This window comes from Littorina saxatilis, linkage group LG7 (assembly GCF_037325665.1).
Source record: "Littorina saxatilis isolate snail1 linkage group LG7, US_GU_Lsax_2.0, whole genome shotgun sequence".
Classification (NCBI taxonomy): domain Eukaryota; kingdom Metazoa; phylum Mollusca; class Gastropoda; order Littorinimorpha; family Littorinidae; genus Littorina; species Littorina saxatilis.
In genome coordinates this window covers 23,952,176-23,979,694 of record NC_090251.1, presented here as the reverse complement: position 1 = coordinate 23,979,694, position 27,519 = coordinate 23,952,176, and the positions used below count along the sequence as shown (strand labels likewise).

At 42.5% G+C, this 27,519-nt stretch overlaps 2 protein-coding genes across 3 annotated transcripts in view; both read right to left on the bottom strand.

Moving 5' to 3' along the window:
• Window positions 1–1,112: 1,112 nt before the first annotated feature.
• On the bottom strand, window positions 1,113–15,743 carry LOC138970990 (cryptochrome-2-like). The gene is made up of 11 exons (XM_070343583.1): window positions 14,992–15,743; window positions 13,454–13,685; window positions 12,890–13,084; window positions 12,153–12,271; window positions 11,012–11,163; window positions 10,540–10,686; window positions 8,269–8,433; window positions 7,020–7,160; window positions 4,163–4,314; window positions 3,511–3,719; window positions 1,113–1,598 (listed from the first exon to the last, which is right to left on the bottom strand). The coding sequence occupies exons 2-11, from the start codon at window positions 13,672–13,674 to the stop codon at window positions 1,522–1,524; spliced, it is 1,578 nt and encodes a 525-aa protein (XP_070199684.1). The 5' UTR covers window positions 13,675–13,685; window positions 14,992–15,743; the 3' UTR covers window positions 1,113–1,521.
• A 931-nt stretch (window positions 15,744–16,674) lies between these two features.
• The window catches only part of LOC138970983 (collagen alpha-1(III) chain-like), a 128,220-nt gene continuing 117,375 nt past the window's right edge, over window positions 16,675–27,519 (bottom strand). For both annotated transcript variants that reach the window (XM_070343566.1, XM_070343567.1), the window contains one exon: window positions 16,675–25,270. In XM_070343566.1, the coding sequence (XP_070199667.1) occupies window positions 23,641–25,270 (1,630 nt within the window). In that variant the 3' untranslated portion in view covers window positions 16,675–23,640. The remainder of the gene's footprint in view (window positions 25,271–27,519) is intronic.

The following is a 27,519-nucleotide window of genomic DNA, read 5'->3' as shown; positions in this document are numbered from 1 at the left end:
ACCGACGACTACAATTGTGAAAAAGGGAAACTGGATCACACGGCTTCACGATGGCTCAGGGGTAAGATAAACCACGCAAAAATAAATTCTTTGAAAATTGCTCGCTCTTTACAGAGGGCACCTAGGATGTTCTCAAGCGGTAAGTGTTTAAATGAAAGGGTGTTTGTACTGTGTGTAAAAGCCTGACAGTATCTGTGATGGTTTACGGGATGCTTACTATGCCTTTAAGCTCAAACACTATCAATTAAACACACTCAAAAACACCAGAGGAAATGTATGAGCACATACATATTACATACTACAAATGTTACACAGTTGTCTTACAAGCAATGAAGAGTGAACGGATGGGTTTTCAGTTGGAGTTTGAAGGAAGTGAAAGAGGGAGCATGTCGGTTGTGAGTGGGGAGGGAAATCCAGGTAACGACAGCAAAGAATGAGAAATAGCGACAGCTTTTGGTTTTGCATTCATATTTCAGGTTAGTAAAAGTAAGGAGATGATCGGAGGAACATAAGGGCAGAGCGGGTATGTACAACTGAAGGGGAACATCTCGTTACTCCCCCGTATCGCTACTCCCCCGGCTCGTTACTCCCCCGTGCCTTTTTATTACACTTAAATAATGCAGTTATTACTTAATTGAATTTTCAAGAGAGAGAGAGAGCATGTTTAAAGAATTTACAACTGCCAGATCTGCCTGTACATTCGTGTACAGTACATCTTTGAAAAAAAAAGTATATATTTTAAGCAGAAGAGATTTTATTTCAGAATGCATGATGGGGGAGTAGCGATACGGGGGAGTAACGAGCCGGGGGAGTAGCGATACGGGGGAGTAACGATACGGGGGAGTAACGAGCCGGGGGAGTAACGAGCCGGTTACTCCCCCGTATCGCTACTCCCCTGGCTCGTTACTCCCCCGTACACAAAAAATGACTGGATAACCATGTGATAGTAAGTTGGCATGAAATATTGTTTTTCCGGAGAAATTTTCTGGATAAACAAACAAAGAAACAAACAAAACAGCTGGACAGGGGGCGGGGGTGGGTGGGGGTGGGCGAACAATATTTCATGCCAACTTACTATCACAGGGTTATCCAGTCATTTTCTGTGTACGGGGGAGTAACGAGCCGGGGGAGTAGCGAGCCGGGGGAGTAGCGATACGGGGGAGTAACGAGCTGATCCCCAACTGAAGAAGGTCTGAGAGGTAGGATGTGGTTTGAAAGTTGATACACGTAGCAGTGTAACACAGACATGCTTGTTTGTATTTGATGCAGGTTTGACAGACCTGGGTTGTTAAAACATGTAGAAATAGCTGCCACGAGTCTGTCTTTTGAACGTTCACATAAACGCTCACGTGCGTGAAGGGTTGTACAAACTGTCCTTGCCACGCACATACTTTTGAATTTCTGTTTGAGATAATGACGTGTTCTTGCATTCCATTGCACTGTCTTGAACACAAGTACACAAACTTGCATACACAAAGAGAGTGTGGCAAATAACTGGAACAGGTCACAGATTTCTGACTGTCACTTTGCCTTTGATCTTTTTTTGTCGGCGCCCGGGAAGCTCTCCGCCTTTCTCTTCTTTGGAGTGGATACCTGGCCTGCGCACACAGCACAATGTAATGGTCATCACACACTACTGACCAGTACAGTCGCCCTTAGCAAGGAGGTTTTAAAAGATACCTTCTTTTCAATGTTAGACATCATATAGAGCAACCACAGTCTTTTACATGCAATAAAAGTATCACACAGGGCTTACAAAATCAAGTCACTGCTACAGTAGAACCAACCTTTTTTAGACCTACAAAATATGAGAAAAGCATGTCTTAAAAAGTACTGAGTCTTAAAATGGATGTAAATTTACAGGGGCTATGAACGGAACATCTGAGAAGAGATGGTCTTAAAAAGGAGGAAGTCTTAAATTGGGGAGGGGGAGGGGGAGCTTAAAAGGTTTGTTTGTTTGTTTGTTTGTTTGCTTAACGCCCAGCCGACCACGAAAGGCCATATCAGGGCGGTGCTGCTTTGACATATAACGTGCGCCACACACAAGACAGAAGTCGCAGCACAGGCTTCATGTCTCACCCAGTCACATTATTCTGACACCGGACCAACCAATCCTAGCACTAACCCCATAATGCCAGGCGCCAGGCGGAGCAGCCACTAGATTGCCAATTTTAAAGTCTTAGGTATGACCCGGCCGGGGTTCGAACCCACGACCTCCCGATCACGGGGCGGACGCCTTACCACTAGGCCAACCGTGCCGGTCCAGCTTAAAAGCTGGTTACATTGTTATAAGGATGGTGGACACTTGAAAGATAGCTACCTTCCAGTGTAAACCATCTTGAACAACAACACAAGTCTATCCAGGATACACTCAAAAAGAAATCCTTCCACTGGCAATTGATTTTGCAATGGATATCAGTGCAAATGTGCACATTTTATTCAGAAAAAAAATCCAACTCTAGACAGGAAGCAGCCAGGTTGTTTATTTTTGGGGTAAAGGTCTGATCTTACTGCATGTCAGCTCTTTTACACATCTGTTGGTGGTTCACAAGAGTATGGGAAGGATCGGACGGACACTGATGAATATTAAGACTCACCAATTACTCGGGTGAGTCAAAAACATAACAAGTCGCGTAAGGCGAAATTACAACATTTAGTCAAGCTGTCGAACTAACAGAATGAAACTGAACTCACTGCATTTTTACAGCAAGAGCGTATACTCGTAGCATCGTCAGTCCACCGCTCGATGCACAGGCAGTGAAATTGACAAGAAGAGCGGGGTAGTAGTTGCGCTGAGAAGGATAGCACGCTTTTCTTTATCTCTATTCTTTTTAACTTTCTGAGCGTGTTTTTAATCCAAACATATCACATCTATATGTTTTTGGAATCAGGAACTGACAAGGAATAAGATGAAATTGTTTTTAAATCGATTTCGGAAATTTAATTTTGATCATAATTTTTATATTTTTAATTTTCAGAGCTTGTTTTTAATCCAAATATAACATATTTATATGTTTTTGGAATCAGGAAATGATGTAGAATAAGATGAACGTAAATTTGGATCGTTTTATATAAAACAAAAAATTATTACAATTTTCAGATTTTTAATGACCAAAGTCATTAATTAATTTTTAAGACACCAAGCTGAAATGCAATACCAAAGTCTGGCCTTCGTCGAAGATTGCTTTACAACAATTTCAATCAATTTGATTGAAAATTGAGGGTGTGACAGTGCCGCCTGAACTTTTACAAAAAGCCGAATATGACGTCATCAAAAGTATTTATCGAAAAAATGAAAAAAATGTCCGGGGATATCATTCCCAAGAACTCTCATGTCAAATTTCATAAAGATCGGTCCAGTAGTTTGGTCTAAATCGCTCTACACACACACACGCACAGACAGACAGACACACACACATACACCACGACCCTCGTCTCGATTCCCCCTCTATGTTAAAACATTTAGTCAAAACTTGACTAAATGTAAAAAGCGTGTGGTCCTCTTCTCACCCTCTCTGGCAACCTTGGCCTCTTTGTGTTTAGCGTAGGCCTCGGCCATCCTCTTGATGTTGACCTTGCTGATGACCTCGTGCTCCACGATCCTCTTGGGGTAGTCACGGCCAATCACACAGCCTGCTGCCTGCTGCACCGTGCCAGGTGCCTTCCACGGCTCGTAGATGTACTGTGCTGGAAACTTGCGCAGCTGTGGCAAGTACTTCCTGACAGATTCAAAGAAACTGGCTGTGATTAAACTACCAAATCCAAAATTCAGAATAAAAACCCAAGAAAGGCAAGTTGTTGGAACGTTGTTACATGTATTGACAAAAATAAAAAATAAAGATTGACAAGATAAGTTTTGTGTGACTGTTTATTTGTCTGTTCATTTAAAAGACCGTTGGGTCGATATATTTGTGATTGTAACATATTTTTGTCAATAACAACGTTCCAACAACTTACCTTTCTTGTTTTGTTTTATTTTAAACTACCAAAGTAATGTTCAAGCTACAATCAAACATTAAAAGACACAGAGAAAAACAGACACACACACACTCTACACACAAACACAGAGATACACACACATATAAGACAATATAGAGACACCCACACAAAAACACACAGAAACAAACAGAGGCTGGGCGAAGAGGCAGGGAGCAACACTGACTTGATGTAGTCTCCATTCTTGTCTGTCTTCTTGCCGAAAACGACCGGACTGTAGACCCTGAAGTACTGGTAAAAGAAAGCGCTGGCTGACAGCCACATCCAGTTCCCCGCGTTCAGGCTCCAGTCCGCATCCAGCAACAGCTCCTCAAAAACCTTAAGACAGAGTACATGGAGACATTATACAGTCTGCACAGACCACCGTAACACTGTGTTTAAAGTTCAAATAACTCAACCTTCAAACACTCATTTCAATACATTGTGTGGGTGTGGTGTGATGTTCCTCTTGTAATATCTCTTGGGGCAATGTTTTTTGTGTGTGTTTTTTCCCCCAAGGGTATCCCTTTAACATACACTGTTTGTGTCTGAATTTGTCATTCCAGATGATGAAGTTGTCTCTATGTCTCACCAGTGTGTGTTAAGAAAGGCAATGGGAACAGAGTGGATGACGCTTGTGAGAATATGGTGTGAAGGAAATCACGAATAACACTAACAGGCAAAGTTTGATAGTGATATCCTCCACGCTTTTAGAGCGCTAACCAGAGATAATAGAGTGACGTAGTGAAGTGTGGTTTCACGGATTGTAAATTCAACTCACTGACCGAGAGAGTTGACTGTAATCCGTGAAACCACACTTCACTACGTCACTCTATTATCTCTGGTTAGTGCTCTAAAAGCGTGGAGGATATCACTATCAAACTTTGCCTGTTAGTGTTATTTGTGATTTCCTTCACATATGGAACGTTTTGATGCTTTGTTTATTTTTCGATTTATTTAAAGAGCAGAAAAGTGACTTCTTGTTTAGTGTAATGACGATAAAGAATCTTATGTCTAATTAGCCCCTAAAACATGATGGGTCATGATGGCATCGATAACTTAGCTCTACTGGCAACACTGAAATCTGTTTTTCATATTGGCATCAAAAATCAAGAACAGAAAATAACAAGTCGCGTAAGGCGAAAATACAATATTTAGTCAAGTAGCTGCCATTTTTCAGCAAGACCGTATACTCGTAGCATCGTCAGTCCACCGCTCATGCATGGCAAAGGCAGTGAAATTGACAAGAAGAGCGGGGTAGTAGTTGCGCTAAGAAGGATAGCACGCTTTTCTGTACCTCTCTTTGTTTTAACGTTCTGAGCGTGTTTTTAATCCAAACATATCATATCTATATGTTTTTGGAATCAGGAACCGACAAGGAATAAGATGAAAGTGTTTTTAAATTGATTTGGAACATTTAATTTTGATAATAATTTTTATATATTTAATTTTCAGAGCTTGTTTTTAATCCGAATATAACATATTTATATGTTTTTGGAATCAGCAAATGATGGAGAATAAGATAAACGTAAATTTGGATCGTTTTATAAATTTTTATTTTTTTTTACAATTTTCCGATTTTTAATGACCAAAGTCATTAATTAATTTTTAAGCCACCAAGCTGAAATGCAATACCGAACCCCGGGCTTCGTCGAAGAATACTTGACCAAAATTTGAACCAATTTGGTTGAAAAATGAGGGCGTGACAGTGCTGAGCCTGGAAGATAAAATAAATCTTTAAGAGAGAGAGAGAGAGAGAGAGAGAGAGAGAGAGAGAGAGAGAGAGAGAGAGAGAGAGAGAGAGAGAGAGAGAGAGAGAGAGAGAGAGAGAGAGAGAGAGAGAGAGAGAGAGAGAGAGAGAGAGAATAATACCGTAAAATCCCTAGCATACCCCCCCCCCCCCCCTTCCGCACATATTTTGGGAAAAAGTAGGGGGTGGGCGTTTGCTAGGTACTATACACCCCTTTGCAAGATAAAGTGTCATCACATTTTCATGAGAAAAAAAGTGATACAACCATGTGATTTATGCAATTTTAATAAAAAATAACAACACACCGTTTGTTTACGCAAATAAAGATCAACGTTATGTGATAGAAAAAAAGAAAAACACAAGTGACCTTGATTTTTCACATAACGTCAGCACAAACACAGTTTCTTCTCTTGTTTGGAGACCCTCTTCCAAGCATTCCATCACAACTTGTTCAACTTCTTCAGATCTAACTGGCGGTCTTTCAGACAACTTTCATTTTTTCTTTTCTTTCTCGTATTGCTGTTCTAATATGTTTCTGTGTTCCCTCCACTCTCTCATTCTTTTTTTCTGTCAAAAGAAAACTCGCGGGCACATAACGAAACATTGCCTACAGCTTCGTTTTGAAGATATCTCAGGGCTTTCAGTTTGTATGTCACTGTATATGATTTGTGCTTCGGCACGGCTGAACATAAGCTTAGAAAGGAAGTGCTTGTCAACGAGAGAAGTGTTCAACACTCAATAAAAGACGTCACTGAACGACGTCACTGAAAGACATGGCGTAATTTTATCCCCTCCTTCCCACCCCCCCCCCCCCCCCAAAAAAAAAAAAAGGCGAACCATTGAACAGTAGTGTGCACAAATCGTAGATAAAGGAGGCCGACTGTCTTAAAACAAATTTAAAAAACAAAAAACCGGGGTGGGCGTTTGCTAGGTAGTGACCCCTCTACACAACATTTGGCCGAAAGTAGGGGGTGGGCGTTTGCTAGATACTGGGCGTTTGCTAGGGATTTTACGGTACTGACCTATCAACCAAAATTATCTTGGTGACAAGAAACAATCACTTTATGAATTATACCCCTCCAAAAAGACATTGATAAAACACCTTCACAGATTCTAACCCTTCAGCATAAAGACACTGCATCACTGGTCCAAGAGGTGGTATTAAGCAGTGTGCTACAACTCCCAGATACACCAGAGACTCTTATAAGTGGACTGTCACTAGCAGGACCATTTTCTTTCCTGGCACAGTCTGCCTTTGCGATTTGTACAGTAAACAATACACACGGTTATCCACCTTTTGCCCTTCTTCCCATGAGATCCAGAGGTCGCCACGTGTCAGGAAGCAAGCGACGGCGTGACGGGCCAGATGGTGAATCCAGCCCTCCTGACGTAACTGGGTCATGATGGCATCGATAAACGGGTAGCCTGTGCGACCCTGCAAGAAATAGAATGTAATTTTCGGACTACAATGTGCTACCAATTATAATTGGTAGCACATTAGGGTGCTACCACTCATTTTGAAAACAAAAAATATGTTGGACACAAGGCCCTACCAAGTAAAGTGCAAATGGTTCTGATGAGAGGGTTAGTGTGACGTTTCTTTCTCAGAGCTATTGAATTCCACCCTTCCCCTTCGTTACAGAATTAGCTGTCTTGATGGCCGCTGTCAGCGTGAGTTCGTCCCCACGTTCGGCGAGAGATTTATTTCTCAGAGTCAACTTTGTGTACAGACTCTCCTCAGTGTCCGAACACCCCCCGTGTGTACACGCAAGCACAAGACCAAGTGCGCACGAACAAGATCCTGTAATCCATGTCAGAGTTCGGTGGGTTATAGAAACACGAAAATACCCTGCATGCTTCCTCCGAAAGCGGCGTATGGCTGCCTAAATGGCGGGGTAAAAAACAATCATACACGTAAAATTCCACTCGTGCAAAAAACACGAGTGTACGTAGGAGTTTCAGCCCACGAACGCAGAAGAAGAAGAAGAAGAACTTACTTACTTACTGCCTTTCACGCCTGGTGGCGTGTAGGGCAGCGAAGAAGACGAAGCTGTCTTGATAACTTGTGAGGACACGGGGTCTAGTAAGGAAAAGTTTACTGTTCTCATCTAGTGTGTATACACAGATGACTTTGGGGGACTATTTCAATGTAATGTAAGAAATGTGATGTGATACTGATAAAGAGCAGTGGATGTAAACTGATCAAGGAAATTCAATTCAGTCTCATGAGATGCACCCAACCGTAACATGCACTTGTCAGAAACAAGGTAAACAATATTGCCTTAATTAATAGTATGAACATTACCCAAAAAATAAGCAAGCTACATCAAGTTCAATGTAAACACAGTCAAACGTCTGTTTTAAAACACTCCATTATGAGGCTTCCTCTACATCAGGTCCGACGTTGTCAGATCTAACCTTTTCAATGTCAGTAAATTACTTCCAGTGACGTGTTAGATTCCCTCTCTTCCAAGATTTTCTTCAATTTGTTAGACCTTTAAAAGGGGATTCCCACTGTATTTCTGACCTCACATTTCACAAACCTCTTTCCATGCCGCCAGATATTCAGGCTTGGTGTCCCAGGGGATCTGTGTGCACACCAAGTTGCCCTCCATGCGGTTGAAGTTGGGCGTGCCAGCCGCGGCAGTGTAGAAGAACTCTCGCCACAGGAGCTGTCCGTGCAGAGAGACAGGGGGCTGGGAGTGGGACTGCACACAACAAACACACCCCGTCCACACCAAGTTTTACACACTGTCTCAAAGATGTCAGATGTACAGCTCTACCTGCCCACACCGACCACTCCCAAGGATCCCAGACTAATGTTTCTCTTATATAATTCACCTTTGCAAAGCGACCACCTGTCTGCAACGGCCACTTTTGGTCAGCTCCTTTGGTGGGCTCTTCATACTCGAAGTACATTTACCCCCATTTTAAGACAGCCTCCCATTTGAGACCTCATTTTCTCACATTTGTCGAGGTCTGAAAAGGGGGGGTCTCATTGTACTACTGTATTCATATGGGGGTCTCATTGTACTGCTGTATTCATATGGGGGTCTCATTGTACTGCTGTATTCATATGGGGGTCTCATTGTACTGCTGTATTCATATGGGGGTCTCATTGTACTACTGTATTCATATTATTTTTATACTCAAATATTGTGGCAGCCACCATTTCACAAAAAACAATTTCTAAGCAATAACTTTCTTCTTCTTCTTCTGCATTCATGGGCTGAAACTCCCACGTACACTCGTGTTTTTGCACGAGTGGAATTTTACGTGTATGACCGTTTTTACCCCGCCATTTAGGCAGCCATACGCCGCTTTCGGAGGAAGCATGCTGGGTATTTTCGTGTTTCTATAACCCACCGAACTCTGACATGGATTACAGGATCTTTTACGTGCGCACTTGGTCTTGTGCTTGCGTGTACACACGAAGGGGGATAAGCCACTAGCAGGTCTGCACATAAGTTGACCTGGGAGATCGGAAAAATCTCCACACTTAACCCACCAGGCGGCCGTGGCCGGGATTCGAACCCTCGACCTTCCGATTAAGAGGCCGACGTCTTACCACCCCGCCACAACGCCCGTCCTAAGCAATAACAAATCCTAGCTCCCATGAAAAAAACCACCTGCACAGGAATGCAAGAGTTTGCTGCAGTGATCTCCCTTCACTTATATGCTTTTTTTGTGTGAAACATGAAGGCGTAAAGGGTATCATTCATCCAGTACAGTTCCATTCACTTATCATCCTTAGTAATACACCAGTGCATGAAACCCTCGGACCTCTGTTTTAGTCACTACAGTGGACCCTAGCCCCCCCTTAAGGACCCCCATTTTAAGACTCCCTCCCTTTTAAGACCCTGTTTTTGCAGAATGTCCGTTCATATCCTCTGTAAATGTACCCCCATTTTAAGATTGGTTTTTCTTAGATTTTTGGAGGTCTTGAAACGGAGTGTGTGTGTGTGTGTGTGTGTGTGTGTGTGTGTGTGTGTGTGTGTGTGTGTGTGTATGTGTGTGTGTGTGTATGTAAGTGTGTGTGTGTGAATGTGTGTGTGTGTGTGTGTGTGTATGTATGTGTGTATGTGTGTGTGTGTGTGTGTATGTGTGTGTGTGTGTATGTATGTGTGTGTGTATGTATGCGTGTGTGTGTGTGTATGTATGTCTGTATGTGTGTGTGTGTGTGTATTTGTTTGTTTGTTTGTTTATTTGTTGCTTAACGTCCAGCCGACTACGCAGAGCCATATCAGGACGAGGAAGGGGGGGATGAAGGGGGCCACTTGTCAAGCGATTCCTGTTTACAAATGCACTAACCCATTACTTGTGTCCCAGCAGGCTTTAGTAAAACTAAATTAATACCAACTGGAAGATTACCAGTTTCCAGTATGTTAAAATAGGCTTAACCTATCTACTGCTGGACTTACATCAGAACACTAACAGATTAAACTATACATGAATCGCGAGACAAGCGGCAAGAGAAGAGATTTTTGGAAAAAATACAGGTGAATGAGCAAGAAGGCAGAAAAAAGAAAAGAATTCATGAAGAAAAAGAGAGCATGACAGGAAAGAGGAACCAAAAATCTACCTAACAGCAAACTAGAAAGCTCCTGCGGTTCCAAAAACAGGAGGGGCCTTTAATTTCATAACCGCAGTGCCCTACTGCGGGAGTGTGTGTGTATGTATGTGTGAATGTGTGTGTGTGTGTATGTGTGTGTATATGTATGTGTGTGTGTGTGTATGTATGTGTGTATGTGTATGTGTGTATGTGTGTGTGTGTGTGTGTGTGTGTGTGTTCCACTGCACACCAGCATGCCGACCTTATTGAGCCTGTAGACGTCGAGCAAGCGGTGGTAGAAGGTACGTGCCGACAGACAGCCGAACTTGATGTAGGGACTGAGAACCGTGGTGCTGGGCTCCAGGCTGTTGGGCTCGGTCTGCGGCTTCTCAAACTTACAGATCCAGTTCTGAAAAATTCAGTCAATACTCTGTATTCTGTCTGGCAAATTTCACCTTCCTTATTTTCAAACAGAGTAAAAGATGACTAAAAGGTGGAGAAAAAAACCAACAATAATAAGGCCACAGCCCTGAAGATCAAACTACAAAGAGAAAAAAGCTGATTAAATATAGTATAGACAACACTGTGTTTTGCAAAACCAAGTACCAAGGTACCTCAAAATGAACTACACAAAGTGTCACCGAGTCAGAGAAAAAAGCCACAGCGACATGTCATTGAGTGATTTAAATTGTCATTATGTCAAAGAGACAGGGGTAACAACCACAGTGACGTACAGTCTTCTTGAGGTGTCTCTCCATTCTCTGCAAGGCCTCTGTCTCTCCCCCTGGGTATAACCTTGGCCCGCACTCCGATTCTTTCTTCCCAAGGTCAGCAAGGGATGGAACTCTGTACTTCTCTTCCCTGTCCTCTGCTGGTCCAGCACACCCTGAAAGTGAACAGTCAGAGCTTACATCTACTTTTTCTCTGAGAACTCACAGAAAAACTCCAAGACATGAATTCGTTCAAGGATCCAAGATGTTAAAGATTCATACCTGTCAAGTCTTCCGGTTTTCGCGTAATTCTTACGGAATTTTGATGTTTTTCAAGTCTTACGGCGTATGCCGAAGATCTTACGGTTTTTACAAAACAATTTGGTCAAATTAAAAAAGATCGCAAAGGTTCGTCAGAGAACAAAGTAACAGCTACAAAATCTCGCGGTAACTGATCTGGAGGAAGTACAAGGCAACGCGCATGTGCACACCGTCAGCGCGATCTGACGGAGTACTGTGCGACCACGCTTGACCACACGCGACCTCAAATTAAAGCAGTTACATGTACTATTGTTGTTGTTCTTGGTATCTTCAAGGTATTTTCTCACGTTGTGCGAAGTTTTAAGCCATAGAAATAAACCTAAGGGAGTTGTGATGCATTTTCAAAGAGCTCGCGATTGAAAGCGAAAGGAGCCGGATTTCTGTCACATCCAAAACACGCGCGACTTCAAACTAAAGCATTTACATGTCATATTTTTGTTGCTTTAGTATGTACACAGTATTTTCTCACGTTGTATCTGCTGTGAAGCCATGTAAATAAAAATAAGGGCGTTCTGATGCATTTTCGAAGAGGTAGAGAGCGAAAATTAGCACCGGATGTTTGTCACAACCGATCATAATCATACAGGCAGACCTGTTTACCCTGAAATCATTTGCCTGTATTTCTTTGAGTAAATCTTGAAGTGTTCTAGAAGGAGCCAGTAATTTTGCGAGGCAGGATGAACTCAAACCAGCACACACAAAGAAAGAGAGAGAGAACAGTTGGTCGAGCAAGACCTTGAATATAACATACATGCAACTTGCATTCTGCCATATGAGACACCTTGACTTATACAAAATTAAGAAAATGCATTGGACGTAAAATCAGAGGCCAGTCCTTGCCTACCTTCCAGGTGGTCCTTGGTGACCGGTGGCACAGGCTTTGCGGGCGCGCCCAGCTTGGCAACCAATGTCTGCAGTCGTTGGTAGGTCAAAGGGGGTTTGCCCTCATTTTTGTCAATGATCCTGTCAAAACATAAACACTTTTAGTTTTAAGGGTCAAACTCACAGTAAGTCTGATCAACAAAGGGAAGTAAGCACTCTAAATGCATACGACATGTGTAATACAGTAAGTGAGAGTTATTCGGAACCTGTCTTCTGGCACCTGAGAGAATAACAAGCATTGAAATGAACACGCGACTTTCATTCTCACAGTAAGTCTATATTTTGTCTCGGCGGTGAAAGACATCATTACTTTACAACCAACTTGTCATAAAAAAAAACCAAGTTTTCTGTTTAGTGGTGATGGTTCCAACATTGGGGTGGGAGGAGCAAATGATCAGATTGTACTTATCTACGCAGGAGGTGGGAGGTAGAGTTGGTGCCTTATAAAGGGGGGGGGGGGGGGGGGCGGGGGGTGTCCACTGAAGTCTTTCAGGACATAGCTTATTGCTTTTTAATCATAGGTTTCATCTTAAGGTAATACACCTGCCGAAAGGTAGCAGTATAACTATAAACATTTAGAGCAACATTCCTTCAGGAAGGCCAACCACCCATAAAAAGTGCCAGGCATAACCAAAGGCAAAGACAACTAAGAGTACCGTAAGACACTAAGTTACTAGTGACTAAGGCGTTACCGCTCACTTTTCCACATCGTAGAGGGTGTGAGAGACATGTTTGAAGACCTGCACGTCGTTAGACTTGGCTAAACTGTCCACATTCTCGTCTCGCTGTCGGGCGTAAGGCTCTGTGTCCACCTCGTAAGTAAGGCGTGTGATTTTCCATTTCTTGAACAGCTGAGGAAACATGTCCTGTGGGTTGCCCTGAATCACGTACAATCTGGAAAACAAAGGCTGACAGCTGTATTGATCCAAAAACCAGTGTTCAATGTCTTCCAAACATCTGGAGGTATCTCGGTGAAGGGGGGGGGGGGGGGGGGGGAAGATACTTTTTGTTTAAATACACATTCTCACTTCTTCCCTTCTGAAAATGATTCAAGAAACATTTGCAACATTCTGTGTTTTCCATTCACAGGAGAGCAACTTTGGAAACAAAAAGCAGACCAGCCTTCCATAAAATAATCATGCAACAGAATACGCACGTGCATTACTCTGCAATCATTCAGATCTAATGTCAAAGGGAAGTAAGCACTCTAAACATGGACAAAAGTAAGTGAGAAGAAGCAAATTACTTGGTAGAGATTCTCACCTAGAATTCAGTTTTCGCAGGCTGGTATCCAAGTCTTTCAGAGATTCCAACAAGAAACGCCATCTGTTGATTCCCACGTGATAGTTGCCTCCCTTGACAAAGTAGGGGTCCAGGAAGAAGACAGGGTAGAGGTGAGAAGCGTTTTTACACGCCGCCACCAGGGCTGGGTTATCATGGAGACGCAGGCCTTTGCGAAACCAGTGGATGCTTCTTTGTGTCATGTCTTCAATATCTTGGAATGAATACAAAAATGGTTAAAATCATAGCAAAGACATTCATCATTTCATGTAATCTTAATAAAAAAAACCACCCAATACAAACCTGAAAAAAGCTGAAAAAATAGTAATGGCATCAACTAGTACATGTATACATAGGAAAATACGGGACAATGAAAAAGTGGTAAAAACTGAAGCATTCATTTCAAATCATAATAGAAATTGCATTACTGATGCTTCCTATTGTTTGTTTGGATTTCTTTTTATTTTAGGCCATCAGGGTGATCATTCCACTTCTTGCCTCCCTCCCCTCCCCAGTAGTTAAAAAGCAGCATCAATACAGACTCCCGTTTTGTAAAGGTAAGAAATGCTTGTCGCTAGCCGCTTGCTTGGCAAGTAAGCAATTTAAGGGTGTACATGTATATGAAACGGTTTTGTACTAGCCAGGCAAGAAAAACCACGATTGGTTGATACCAAAGAGTCGTCTGTAGTTGTTGATGAACAGCTTGTGGGATTGGCCGCTGTGCAGCTGCTGTGTTTTTTCACGTCGCGAGCACCTCCACGGGAACACTCACCTACTCTCACAAAATCCCAGCCTTCCTCGTGGCAAGCGATCCACATGAAATATTTCCTAGCCTAATTGAGTAATTCGCAATATCTTGCCGCTGAGAAACGGGAGACTGGTGTTCATGTCCATTAGAGCACTATTCGCCGAACTCCAAAATTAATTTGACATATTTTTTTTTCATGTCCTGCTGATTTTTTAACTGGCAAATTAAAGTGCAGTCGGTTAGACCGAGTTCCAAAAATATGGAACTCTGCAGCTGAAGGAAAAACCTATGGCTATTTAGTATTAATTATTACTGTTACTATTAGAATGCCCAACAACAATTTTGTTTTCCTTGTTCTTCTGTTTCTCCTTTCTGTGTAAAGTTCTCCGTGTGTCAGTAGTTCTGTGCAGTGGTACCTCTGATGAGCAAACACGGTCAGAACCAGCCAAAAGTGTTCCTGCTTTGCAGGTGGCCTCTCCGGCAGGTAGCTTGAACTTTAGGGTTGTTTTATTTTCAAGATAACATGTATCTTTTTATCGGCATATGGTAAAACTCAAGAAGAAGGTGTCCTTTATTTAGAGGTGTCCTCTCATCGGAGGAGCCTCACATTGCAGGTGGCACTGACAGTGTATCAACACGAAGAGGACACATGCATCATTGGTTCCAACAATTCCAGTTTGGGAAAGAAAAAAAAGACTAGCAGTAGCAATGCCTTCCACCTCCTTCTGTTCATCATTTAGGTTTGCATGTGATACCTTTGTCAGGTACATACCTCTACAACAAATCTGCCTGGGCTTTGTTGTCTTTCCACATGTAAACAAGACACGTGTTTTCTTCAGGTTTCTCCTTCCGACAATCTAGACTACAGAGCGAGTTTTGGCGTCAACTAGGGTGACTCGGGTCGAACCGGAGGTCGCAAAAACTCGGTCCGGTACGACTGGAGTGACGTCACCGGTTAACCAACTTTCAACCTTGCTTTCTGCGTAGGGTCTCTCCAGTTCCAAGATGGCTGCCAAGGCGAGGTGAGAAACTTCTGCAAATATTTTTTGACAAAGTTACGGATTGTGAGAAGACATTTGTTGTAAATCACTTAGCCTTTCAAAAATTAAGGATACTGGCTTGGATACTGTCTTGGTTTTAATGCATTTTATTTTAGCAGTGATGTTTATTTTGGGAAGAAATGAGGTCAACAGGAGTTTGGGTGCGATTTCGGCTCAAATGTACCGTTTAGCGCCCTGAACTTTTACCCGGCTGTTTTGCGCTCGATTTTCACGCTCACTTCTTCATTGACGTTCGAATCGATAGTTCGATGTTTTGGCATTACATTCACATCAACAATAAAACAGTACTGCTTGTTCATCATCGTCGTCCATCAACTCTCCACAACAGTAAATCCGTAACGCGCTTGTCGCCATCTTGTTGCAAGGGACGCGACTGGACACAACCCAACAGCGTTTCCGCGAAGAACAAAACCAGACATGCGCAGTGACCCTACCGTAGCTCAACCCTGTTGCTCGCGAAAACGCGCTCACAGTCTCCTTTTCATCATTTCGTCATATATTGATTGTTACCTGTAACCCCCACCCCCACCTCGCGCGCACCAGTGTGTGTTCGTGTGTGTGCGTGTCAGTTCTTTAACTTTTGTGATTGCTTACGTGCCATGCAGTGGTCCCTCGCGATTAATCTCTCTATGCAGGGACCTATATTTAGGTCTATGCTCTATGGTTATCTATTCTGTCTTGAAGTTTTATGTATTGCTTATTCCTTTCCTTTTCTCTTTGTTTTTAGTGTATTTTCTTTTTAGTGTATTGACTTAGTTCGGTACCCTTAAACTGTATCTTGTTCATCATAACAATGTTATATAACATTACACATTTAATTACTTCGGGTTATTTGCACAGGGTGCGCAACTCCTCCACAATGGAGAATTGTTTGATTTCGGCAGTTGTTTCCCCTACACCGTAATTTGCTCTCTCTCTCCCTTGGTCTTTGGTGATTTACCTGTGCAAATGTGTGTCCTTAGATTATATTCGCGTACAACAGCCTGTCATGCTTCTTTATTCTCCGCATGAATATCATAAACCGCCTTTACCAAAACGTATACATACTACATGTACATACCTCTAATAAAACACTGGATACATTTTTGTGTGGATTTTCAGGTTCTGCATGTGTTCTTTGTTAGCATGTCTGATATCCTATTTTGGTTGCATGGTTACTTCCCTTGTGGAGAGGTTTTGACAAATGTAATGGATCAACAAATTTGTTCATGAATTTGCATCATGAGAATTTTGCTCAGATACAGAGCACACTCATACCACATGCAATTAAACACACACACACATGTTTACACTTCACACACACTCATGCATACAAGCACACACACACACATAGACACAAACAAACGCACACACAGAGGCACGCTTGTAATACAATAACACACCGACACAAATAATATCATATAATCATCATTTTATTCCTCCCATTTAAAACTTAAATTCAGTCATTTTGTCAATGTCAATACATTTTGTTTCCACTGGGGGGCAAGCGTAGAAAAAGAGAATACAGGGATAAAACAAGAAATAGAAACCACTAGGACTACAATACATGCATTGTAAAAGAATAGATTATATATGTATAATGTATTTACACTGTACATTACCGATTCTTGCTAAAAAATCTAACGTTTTACAAATCAGACATTATTATATGCACACACTTTTTACAAACATACACTGATACAGTCACACACAGTCTACCCTTCTGAACGAGAAAATAGATATTGGCAGTGTATTGCACGACGCAAGCACTGCAGAACGGTTGACGATAAAGTGAACAGAACAGAGTCCATGACAATCTACAGAACTTGTACAATGTGGAGAGAGGGACTGCAGCGTCAAAACTGAATGCTTTCTGACAAAGCTGATATGAACAAGAGTAAACGACTCACTTTCTCTATCTCTTTCACTCTCTCTTACACTTGCACACACGCACATACACACAGGCATGCACTAACATAGGCACGCTCTCTCATAAACACACACACATTCACACACACACACACACACACACATTCACACACACTCTCTCACTCTTACTCACACATGCAATCACATACATTCACAAGCACACGCAATCACCACGTATCTGCAGAGAAACTTTTCTTGGCATTTGTTTCATGCATTCATGTTGACACATGAATTTCATTGGCAGAATGAGACACATTCAATTCCTTATGAAGTATAAACCAATGAGGCTTTGCAAAGCAAACACAATAACAAATTAAGCAAAAATAATAACCAATATTTCAAAATAAACAAACCAAACAAAAATAAAACTGCACACGCTCAGTCCAACCATCAGGCTGATACATTTAGTTTAAACAAAATTATGATATGTTCACCTTTCCTGATTTATGATAGTGATAGGAGTCTGGAAGCATTACTATCCTACCAGTACTGTTCCTTTCTTTATGGAACTGTATGACTATTACCATTAAAGTTAAAGTACAGATTTGAATTTATTAGAGTTTAAATTTTCTTTCTTTGTTATCATTTTAGTACAGCCATGAAACTTACCACCACTATTAAGAGAAAGTTATTACACTTAAAACATATCTCTGTGCAACCTGAGGCCAGCCCCCTTTTCCCATTTTTACATTCAGTCAAGTTTTGACTAAATGTTTTACATAGAGGGGGAATTGAGACGAGGGTCATGGTGTATATGTGTGTGTGTGTGTGTGTCTGTCTGTGCGTGTGTGTGTGTGTAGAGCGATTCAGACCAAACTACTGGACCGATCTTTATGAAATTTTACATGAGAGTTTCTGGGAATGATATCCCCGGACGTTTTTCTCCATTTTTTCGATAAATATCGGATGACGTCATATCCGGCTTTTTGTAAAAGTTGAGGCACACCCTCATTTTTCAATCAAATTGATTGAAATTTTTGTAACGCAATCTTCGACGAAGGCCGGACTTCGGTATTGCATTTCAGCTTGGTGGCTTAAAAACTAATTAATGACTTTGGTCATTAAAAATCTGAAAATTGTAATTACATAAAATGTTTTTTTATAAAACGATCCAAATTTACATTCATCTTATTCTTCATCATTTTCTGATTCCAAAAACATATAAATATGTTATATTTGGATTAAAAACAAGTTCTGAAAATTAAAAATATAAAAATTATGATCAAAATTAAATTTCCGAAATCGATTTAAAAACAATTTCATCTTATTCCTTGTCGGTTCCTGATTCCAAAAACATATAGATATGATATGTTTGGATTAAAAACACGCTCAGAAAGTTAAAACGAAGTGAGGTACAGAAAAGCGTGCTATGCAGCACAGCGAAACCACTACCGCGCTGAACCGTCAGTTTCACTCCGTTTTGCACAAGTGCGTTCAGTTTCATTCTGTGAGTTCCACAACTTGACTAAATGTAGTAATTTCGCCTTACGCGACTTGTTTATGCTTCAACGAAAAAAAAAATTACTGATGTAAATTCAGCAGGACAGACCGCACTGCAGATTATCCCAGCCCGCTACACGTTGCATGAAAGGAAAAACAGGCCAAGTACTCGTCATAATCCCTATCGCAGCATCAATAATATGCAGTGCGTCATCTGTGCCGCTGAAACTACGCAGGTATATTCTGCCCTTTATGAACATTGAAAGATATGCGCAGCTGGGTTTAAACACACCAAGAATATAGTCATTCACAACTGTACTGTACTTATAATTCTTCCTGAAAATAGTTCTGCAAGATGGTATCCTGTGTGCGTGACCTACAATTTCTTCATGTTCACAACCAGATTCATGTCAAAAAAAACAAAAACATGCTGTATTACATGATATAAGATGATAATTAGCAGGAAAAAAAGGTGGATGGGACTGGAGGAGGAATACAAAAGAGAAACAATAAAGAAAATGCAACAAAATAGGAATAAGTTGATACTACAGTGGTACCTGTGTTAAAAGGACACCTTTGGAACCAGCCAAAAGTGCCCCTACATTGCCGGTGGCTTGTCATGAGAGGGATATTTGGGTTAAATTAAGGGTAGGTACAGGGACAACACGATGCATGTCCTTGCTTGTGAGGTGTCCTTTCATTATAGGGGCCTGACATGACAGGTAACACTGGACCTGTTGACAGGGCCTAAATTATCTTTATTGGGTTCATTATGCTTTAACAGTTTTGAGTGAACACAATTTGTTTGGCATCAAGACATTATGAGTCATTTAACAAGTTTTCTTCACTTTAATCATGAAAAAACTTTCTAAAAAATCCTTTTCTGATCCATTCTTTCTTCCTTCTGGTTATCATCAAGTCTTTTTTTGCTGATCTTTTGCTTCATAAATAATTGTTGCCCTTCCATGTCGCTTTTAAAAAATTATTGCTACAGCAATCCTTCAGGTTTGAACCCTTCAACACACTGAGTAAACGTAGCCTTCCAAGACAGGTAGTAATAATATATCTAGGTACACTCACAGGCTTCAAACATCTGACAGAACAAGATTTTGGAAGAAACATTGAAAAAGCAGGCTTCCGCTTCAGAACAGAGGATTCACTTAACTAGATACACAAACAAATGTGTGTTCGTGCGCTTGCTTGAAAGTCAATGCATTTTAGGGCAGCAGTAGCGTTATGAGCTTAGAGCCAAATATTTTTGTTTTTTGTAAGGGATAGGCGCAATATAAATACACTTTATTATTATTATTATTATGTACAAGTCAAACACACTTAAGTTCGTCAGCACTTTTGGATCAAATTTGTTACAACAAAAATCAACGCAAAATGCAGGATTTATTTTCTTTGGCAAATGTGCGCAATTTTTGAAAGTTTCATGCAATCCTTTGTGTCACCTTTTCTACACCGTGAAAAGGTTGGCATTGGCAGCACAGTTTTTGGCGATATAAAATAAGTTTCGTGTTTTATTGACCGACAATGCAGAACTGAACATCCCTAGAAATGTATAAATATTAGTGTAAACGTTTGATTTAAAAAAATGTGCTTGTTCAGAAGCGGTCAAAACACTTGGGAATTCAAATGGAAAATAAAAATCGACAAGATTGCTGAGGCTCACAAAACTATTTCATCTTAACACATCGGGACTCCTAACTTGTGTTCCAGAAAAACAAAAAACAAAAAAATATTCAGCAAATTTGCTCAAATAACTTCAAAAGTGTCAGCAACTTTCAGAAGTTTAAGGATGCCCTCAACATCATCTTTCCTCCACTGTAAAAACAAAAGTCCAGCAGCTCTGCAGATATACCTACAAAGATTTCCGCCATTTCAAAAGTGTCATCCCTGCTATTATTTTCACACCAGAACAAAGTACACACATAAAAATGCAAGGTAGACTAGTGACAATTCCCATTTTAAACATAATTATGGTTACAAATTGACTTCCCCTTAACACTTTTTCTTGTGACTAATATGAGAGCAAGTTGTACTTGTTCGCAATGATGATGTTAACTCTAGCGTGGTATTTGTAACTTTTCCTTGTGTGGTATTTGTAATTTTTCCTTGTGTGGTATTTGTAACTTTTCCTTGTGTGGTATTTGTAACTTTTCCATTTAAATGTACTAGGCTGGTAGAGGACAGCACGTTTCGCCCTGCAGTCCGGACTGACGATCTGACAGCAAACGACAACAAGAAGAATGTACTAGGTTGGTGCGAAGTAAGGACTAAGGGATTCCCCTTCTCTCCTGAAATTCCCAAAAGGTATGCATCAGAAGGGATAATTTTTAGCATCTTTTCATTCATACAAGGTATCCTTCATTTCTTTAGGGGTTACAATAATAACAATATGTGGAAAGCTGTCACTGAAGTATGACACTTGACAGAAAGGCTAAAATTATTAAGCAGCAAGTTCTTTGGCAAACAAAATTGATCCCCTTTTTTCTTTTTTTGATTTGAAGGATAGGTTAGGAAGGTTATTTTTTTTATTTGATCTTCACCCTTTATTAAAGCAGATTGTCTTGCTGTTCAAAAAGCAGGGAAATGAATCATCACACCACTCTAAAGTAAGGTCATGAGACTGTCACTGTCAGTAAGCTTATTTGTGCTTGATCTTCAATTTTATTTTCATAAAACATGTTACCTTTGTATCTACAGGGTATTTAACCCTTACACTGGTGCAATTCTGTAACACATGTTACATAGCCACTGGTGAATTAACAGAGAGAAAAATAAAGAACAACGGTCATATAGGTTTTTGCATCCATGGGAGGAAATCGGAACAGACCAAACAGACTGAGCCAGTAGCGCGACATGTCGTGACAACCAGGTGACAGTATACGTAAAGTAGCGCGACATATGTCGTGACAACCAGCCTAAGGGTTAATCCTTTGCCTCACGTGACATGGGAAGTAATTTTGTAAATTTCAAAGATCAAAATGTAGGAAATTAACTAATGCAAGGATACAAAATTATAAATGCTAAAACATTGCAGGAAGCCGGTAGAAACGGACACAGATATGCCTCACAGGTAGCATTGTGTATAGGAATCTGCACATATAGGAGCACGAAGTGGGCAATATTAAGCTTACTAGGAGGCTAAGAGATAATATTCATACACCTCTAAATTAAGGTTATGAGAACTGTCTGTAAAACTTAGTTGTCCTTTGATGTTCAATTTTCTTTTCATTTTGTATCTTGTGACAGTGTTTAACATCATACCGCTCGAAATGAAGGTTATCAGAATAAAATGCACACTGTGTCCTTTGTTTGTGAACTGCACATAACTGTCCGAATAGCTACATCAATGATTGACATAACCTCTGGAACTCAAGCCTACACTGAAACTGGGGTCAAACCGGACATAACCTGAGCATGGAAGAGATCTTTCTAAACCAAGATCAGTCATTAGTGTAAACGAGATCAGTGTGTCAAGTCTTTCACTGAGTTACACACTCGTGATACCCAACAGATTTTGTTGTTAAAGCAGAAAAAAGCTGCATTGTCTTTGCGACTTGCAGCTTAGTTTTCACCAGCACTACACAAAGCAACAGAAGTAACATTGTTAGCAAGTGTGTACGTTTGGCAGATACAGTGACATGGTATAAACAAAACTTCAAAAGATAATTGTTTAAATCTCTGAAAATGAACAAACAAAAAATGCTCATTCCACAGTCAACAACCACAGGCACACACACACTTCAACATAACAATGATGCAGCAAAACCAGGTGTTCTGCTGTAAGGATTACTACAGTGTATTCATGACCAATATTCAATGATGAAAAACAAAATCGGACACCAACTCATGAATGAAATGCAAAATGTTCATGAAAATGCTGTCACAGAAATGCATACAGAAGAAAGAAGAAGAGAAATGCGATGTCAACTTTGTCTTCCGATATGAGCAAGGGCAATACTGCGTCTTTGCAGTATCTGTCGTACAGCAACTTTAGTAGCGCCAGCCAGAGAAATGACGGTAACAACCAATAATAAATTCTGTTCTATAATGAGCTGGCTGCAGCAACCAATCGTAGCCAGTGTTTCAAGTCCCCCAGCACAAAGAGAGGTTGCAGCAATCATATCACAGGGCAGTAGAAGAGACTGCTGGGAGGCAGGTTGAGAAGAGAAGGAAATGTTTTGCACGGGAGGTTGGGGTAGGGGATGGGGGGGGCTGTGGTTTGATGCACTACAGTTCCACTGACTGTTGCTGCCATCAAGTTGCGAGTCGTGTTTCCTTCAACACTTCAAGCCAGCTACCTACCACAGCACGCTTGACAACCTAACTTGAAATTCGTTGATCAGGGATGCTACAGTCAGCTATACCTCTGACAGAAACATCGCCTTTATGTTTCACTGGGCATGAACAAGCACTTGCGATCTGACAGTATTTGACTGTCTGACTTACTGTCTTTTCTGCAGTCTGTGAAGTGCATTGATTGCCTCATGTTAAATAGAACAAACATTGTTAAAACACTTGGTTACGACTGAATTTAATCTCCATACTCTGCTGGCAAGTACCGGTCCAGCCCTGGCACTTTGAAGAGTGACAAATCTGGGCAGTGCGTATTAATGTATATATGGGCCATTCTGCACTCAACTCAAACATCCTCTGAATGCCAGTTGCCAGTCACTGAGTCAATCATTCACACTTCGTTGCACACAGCAGCAGTGTTTGATTTATAATTACACTCAATTAAGTTCAAGAAAGTCATCACAACTCCTTCAAGTCACACGCAAAACTTTCAGTGTCACATGATAATTTTACACAGATCATTTTCTTATATTTTGTCACACAACGTACCACGAGTTCAAACACACAAGTCTGCTCCGGGTCACAGACTGCATAAAGTCAGGCACAAGAGGTTTTCGTTCTGCTGCCAAACCAGGTGGTGAATTCCATCCAACCTTGGTGAAACACTGACACACGCATGCACACACTTCATCACGCCTGGCTTAGTCCTAGCTGGGCCCGGGCATGTTGGGAGGCATCATGCCCATGTAGGGCTGCCCGGGCCCAGAAGGTCCACCCATCATATGTGCCATGGGCGACATCTGCCGTGGTCGTCCCTGAGCGTACAACTGTTGCTGAAACTGTTGGTACTGTTGGTAACCCCCACCTCCCCCTGGCCCTCCCCCACCGGGCATCTGCATCCTCATGCCCGAGGGCCCGCCGGGCATCCTTTGCATACCGCCATGCGACATAGGCATGCCCGGCATGGACCCTGGGTGTCCGGAAGGCACGGGTCCCTGCATGTGTTGGCTCATCATCATCGACTGTCCGTTGGGCATGTAGCCTGAGGGAGAGGGCCCGGGGTAGGCTCCTGAAGGCGGACCCCCGCCGGGCCCCATCATCGATGACATGGGGTCCATGGAGCCTGGCCCTCCGGGGCCTAGAGCGGAGACGTGTCGCATGGCGCTGGGACTTGGGCCCATCATGGCCGGGTCCATGGGGCTACCCATGCCACTCATGTCCATCCGGTCCATACCTAGAGGGCTGTGCATGGGGCCCCCCACTGGCCCGTTAGGTCCCATGCTCATACCCGGGTGCATACCCTGGCCCATGGGGCCCATAGGGTTGTAGTCCTGAGGCCCTGGGCCAGGCCCGCCCCCTCGCATCATCATGGCCTGCTGCATCTCCATGGACTGCTGCGGGGAGAACTCCGGGCCCATGGGGGGCCCGCCGGGCATGCCTTGGCTGGGGTGGGGCCTCATGGCGTGGTTGGGCGGGGAGCCGGGGAAGTACTGGAGGGTGGAGGTGGGGTTGCCCTTCATGTCCAGGGGGGAGCCAAAGCGGGCCAGCATCTCCATCTCAGAAGCCACTCGCTTGGCGGGAGGGGGACCAGGCATGCCCGGCTGGTTGGGGGGTTGCTGTGTGGGCGGGGGGTTGGCGGGCAGGTACTGGATGGTGTTGGGCGCCTTGGGCTGGATGTGCACGCTGGCGTTGCCTACCGAGCTGGAAGGGAAGGAGGGGGAGGTCAGGCGGTTGCTCGGCACCCCCATGGCGCTGCTGACCCCGGGCTGGTGCATGCCGGTGCTCATGGAGGGGTGGGGCAGGGGGTGGGGGTGGGGCTGGTGCTGGGTGGAGTAGGGGGGGGACTTGACCGGACCGGACGGGGACATGCCAGGATGCATGCCACCCATGGGCGCGTTGCCAGGGGTGGGGGGACCCGACGTGTGGTGCATCTGCTGGGCCTGGGACATGGAAATGCTGGCACCCATGCCCCCCGGGCCGCCAGTCATCATCATGGCCGCGTGCTGCTGCTGCTGCATGTGGTGGGTCTCTCTGTGACTCGGGGGCATTCCTCCCGCCATGCTGCCGTTCATGGGGGAGGGCGTCGTCATGGTGGCGGAGCCGCTGACACCGCCGGACATACTGACGTGGGGACCCTCGCCCCCCATGGATGGATGGACGTCCAGGCTGGCCTGCGCGTTGTCCCTGTTGGCCATGTAGTAGTTGTTGACCTGGCTGATGTTGGTGTTGTTGATGTACTGCTTGGGCGTCGTGGGCTGGCCCCCCGGAGCCACCGAGGATCCAGGCTGCTGGGCCGGTCCTGGGCCTGGTGGGTTACTGGAAGGTGTGCTGCTGCTGCTGAACGGACAGAAAAATAGATACAGTGAGATCATGAGAAAACAAAGAAAGAAAGAATACGCATCGTAAATAACCTTACAACAAAAACAAAACAAAAACAGTTATCAGCAGCAAACATGTGTGGAGAAAAGCGACTACAGGAATATTTTTGTCTTTTCTCCATGTGCAATTTTCTTCTTAAAGTTCATAGAGTGAAGAAGAAGAGAAAGCGTAGAGAGCAGAATATATTATCTGAGTTAGTATTGAAACGGTGTGGAATTAAGATTCACACTCTAAAATCATATTTGTTCTTTCTCTTAGTAAATGGTTTGGAAATAGGTATGATCCAGTCCTTTCTCATTGTTATCTCACAGTATAATTTAATTGGCTTTGACACCATGGCGCGGAACTGACTGGATTCAAGTCATGGAGGTCGGAGAGGCCAGTCTGTGAACCTTTTTCCCCCCTCTCCCATGTAACCTTTCTGTATTGGCTTTTTAACCCCTAGGTCACTTCTCCTGTCACTAACCCCCTACACTTTTGTTTGTGCGCAAGGTCATTGTTTGGCTACATCCACCTCTCACCTCCCTCCTCCCCAACCCCCTTTTCCTGTTTGACCTGATTCTTTACTTCTATGTTGCTGTGCTTTTGTTAATAATACTTGTTACACACAGACGAACACACATACATAGACACACACACACATACACACACTCTCTCTCTCTCTCTCTCTCTCTCTCTCTCTCTTTTCTTTTCTGTAGCTTTTCTATCATTCTTTCTTTGTTTTACCCATGTATTCGATATAAATATATGTATTCTGTATTCATTTGTTTAGTAGAATGGAGATTTTAAGTTTATTATCTACATACGAGAAGCCTGTTGAATATACAGTGTTTGATTGTGGTTAACTTGTAACTGCATACGTTTTTGGTGTGACATGACTATTTTGCGAGGTAATAGAGGTTTTGCACTTTGTTCACAGTGTTGATAACCAATGAGTGTTTGGTATCAAATGATGCGTCGAAGAATTTCGATTTTATTGATGTATATCTTTATAGCGTTTTTGATGTAGTTTTTTTAGTGCAGGAGTTTTTGTGTATTTTTGAGGGATTTTAACTGTAGCTTCTATGGAGGCTGACAGCAGCCTCGAAACTCTCCCCCCTCCCTCCCCATTTTGTTCTGTGGTCCCAGAGCGACGTTTTCATTGGTTCCTTAGCTGTGACGTCAGGGACAGTCATGGAAGGTATATAAGCTGTTAGTTTCTGAGGTTCGGGGGAGTCTTGGCAACCAACCTGGCTTAAGTGTCTAAATGGTATACCGGACTTCCCACTTAGAGTTACAGCATTGCTTCTGTGCCTGTGGAAAAGGTTGTGGGAGGGTCCCAACCTTAGTACTGAACGGTTGTGGGAGGGTCCCAACCTAGTACAAAGTATTTGTTGTCATCTCTGACTCTAAGTTGTCCTCCGGGGTCTGAGCAACCAACCTGGCTTAAGTGTCTAAATGGTATACCGGACTCCGCCCTGTGGACTGAACTAACAGGGTTAAAAACAAACGTTCCGCAGTCCCAGGTTACCACACGGCGAGTAAAGTGGCGTCGCTTTACTCTTTTACTTTATTTTTACTCAGGCCCCAAACCCCTGCCCAAATTTTCAGCCATTTTAAGACATAGGATATTTTTTTTAGTAGCGTAATTTGCTAAGGGTACCTACGGGTCATGCCCACATTTTCAGCCATTTTAGGACTTAGAATATTGTTTTCAGTAGCGTATTTTGCGAAGGGTACCTACGGGTCATGCCCAAATTTTGAGCCATTTTAGGACTTAGAATTATATATTTTTAAGTAGTAGGAAAATTACAGGAATAGAGTGAACCAATGTACAGATATACTTTCTGAAAAGAACCTACGCCTTGTATTGAGTTGTTTTCATGATTTGTTTTGATTCAATACAATTTTGAACTTCACCTGCCTCTTCTTGAGTTTATATTCTGAGTGTCTGTTTGTCCTGTCGTGTGATTGCCATCCTGACAAATGACCTTCAAACACGTATAACATCTAAGACACAGACACAGACAGTTAGAGTTAATGTGAAGCTAAGACCACTTTCGGCTTTACAAATGGTGTCAGAAATGTGGTGAAGCTAAGACCGCTCGGCTTTACACATGAAAACAACCTGCAGAGAAAGTTGTTTGTTTTGGGACACAGCGAGGATCTGGAGAAGACAAAAATGCAGGATTTTCTATTACATGCTCACATATATTCCTTTCTTTGAT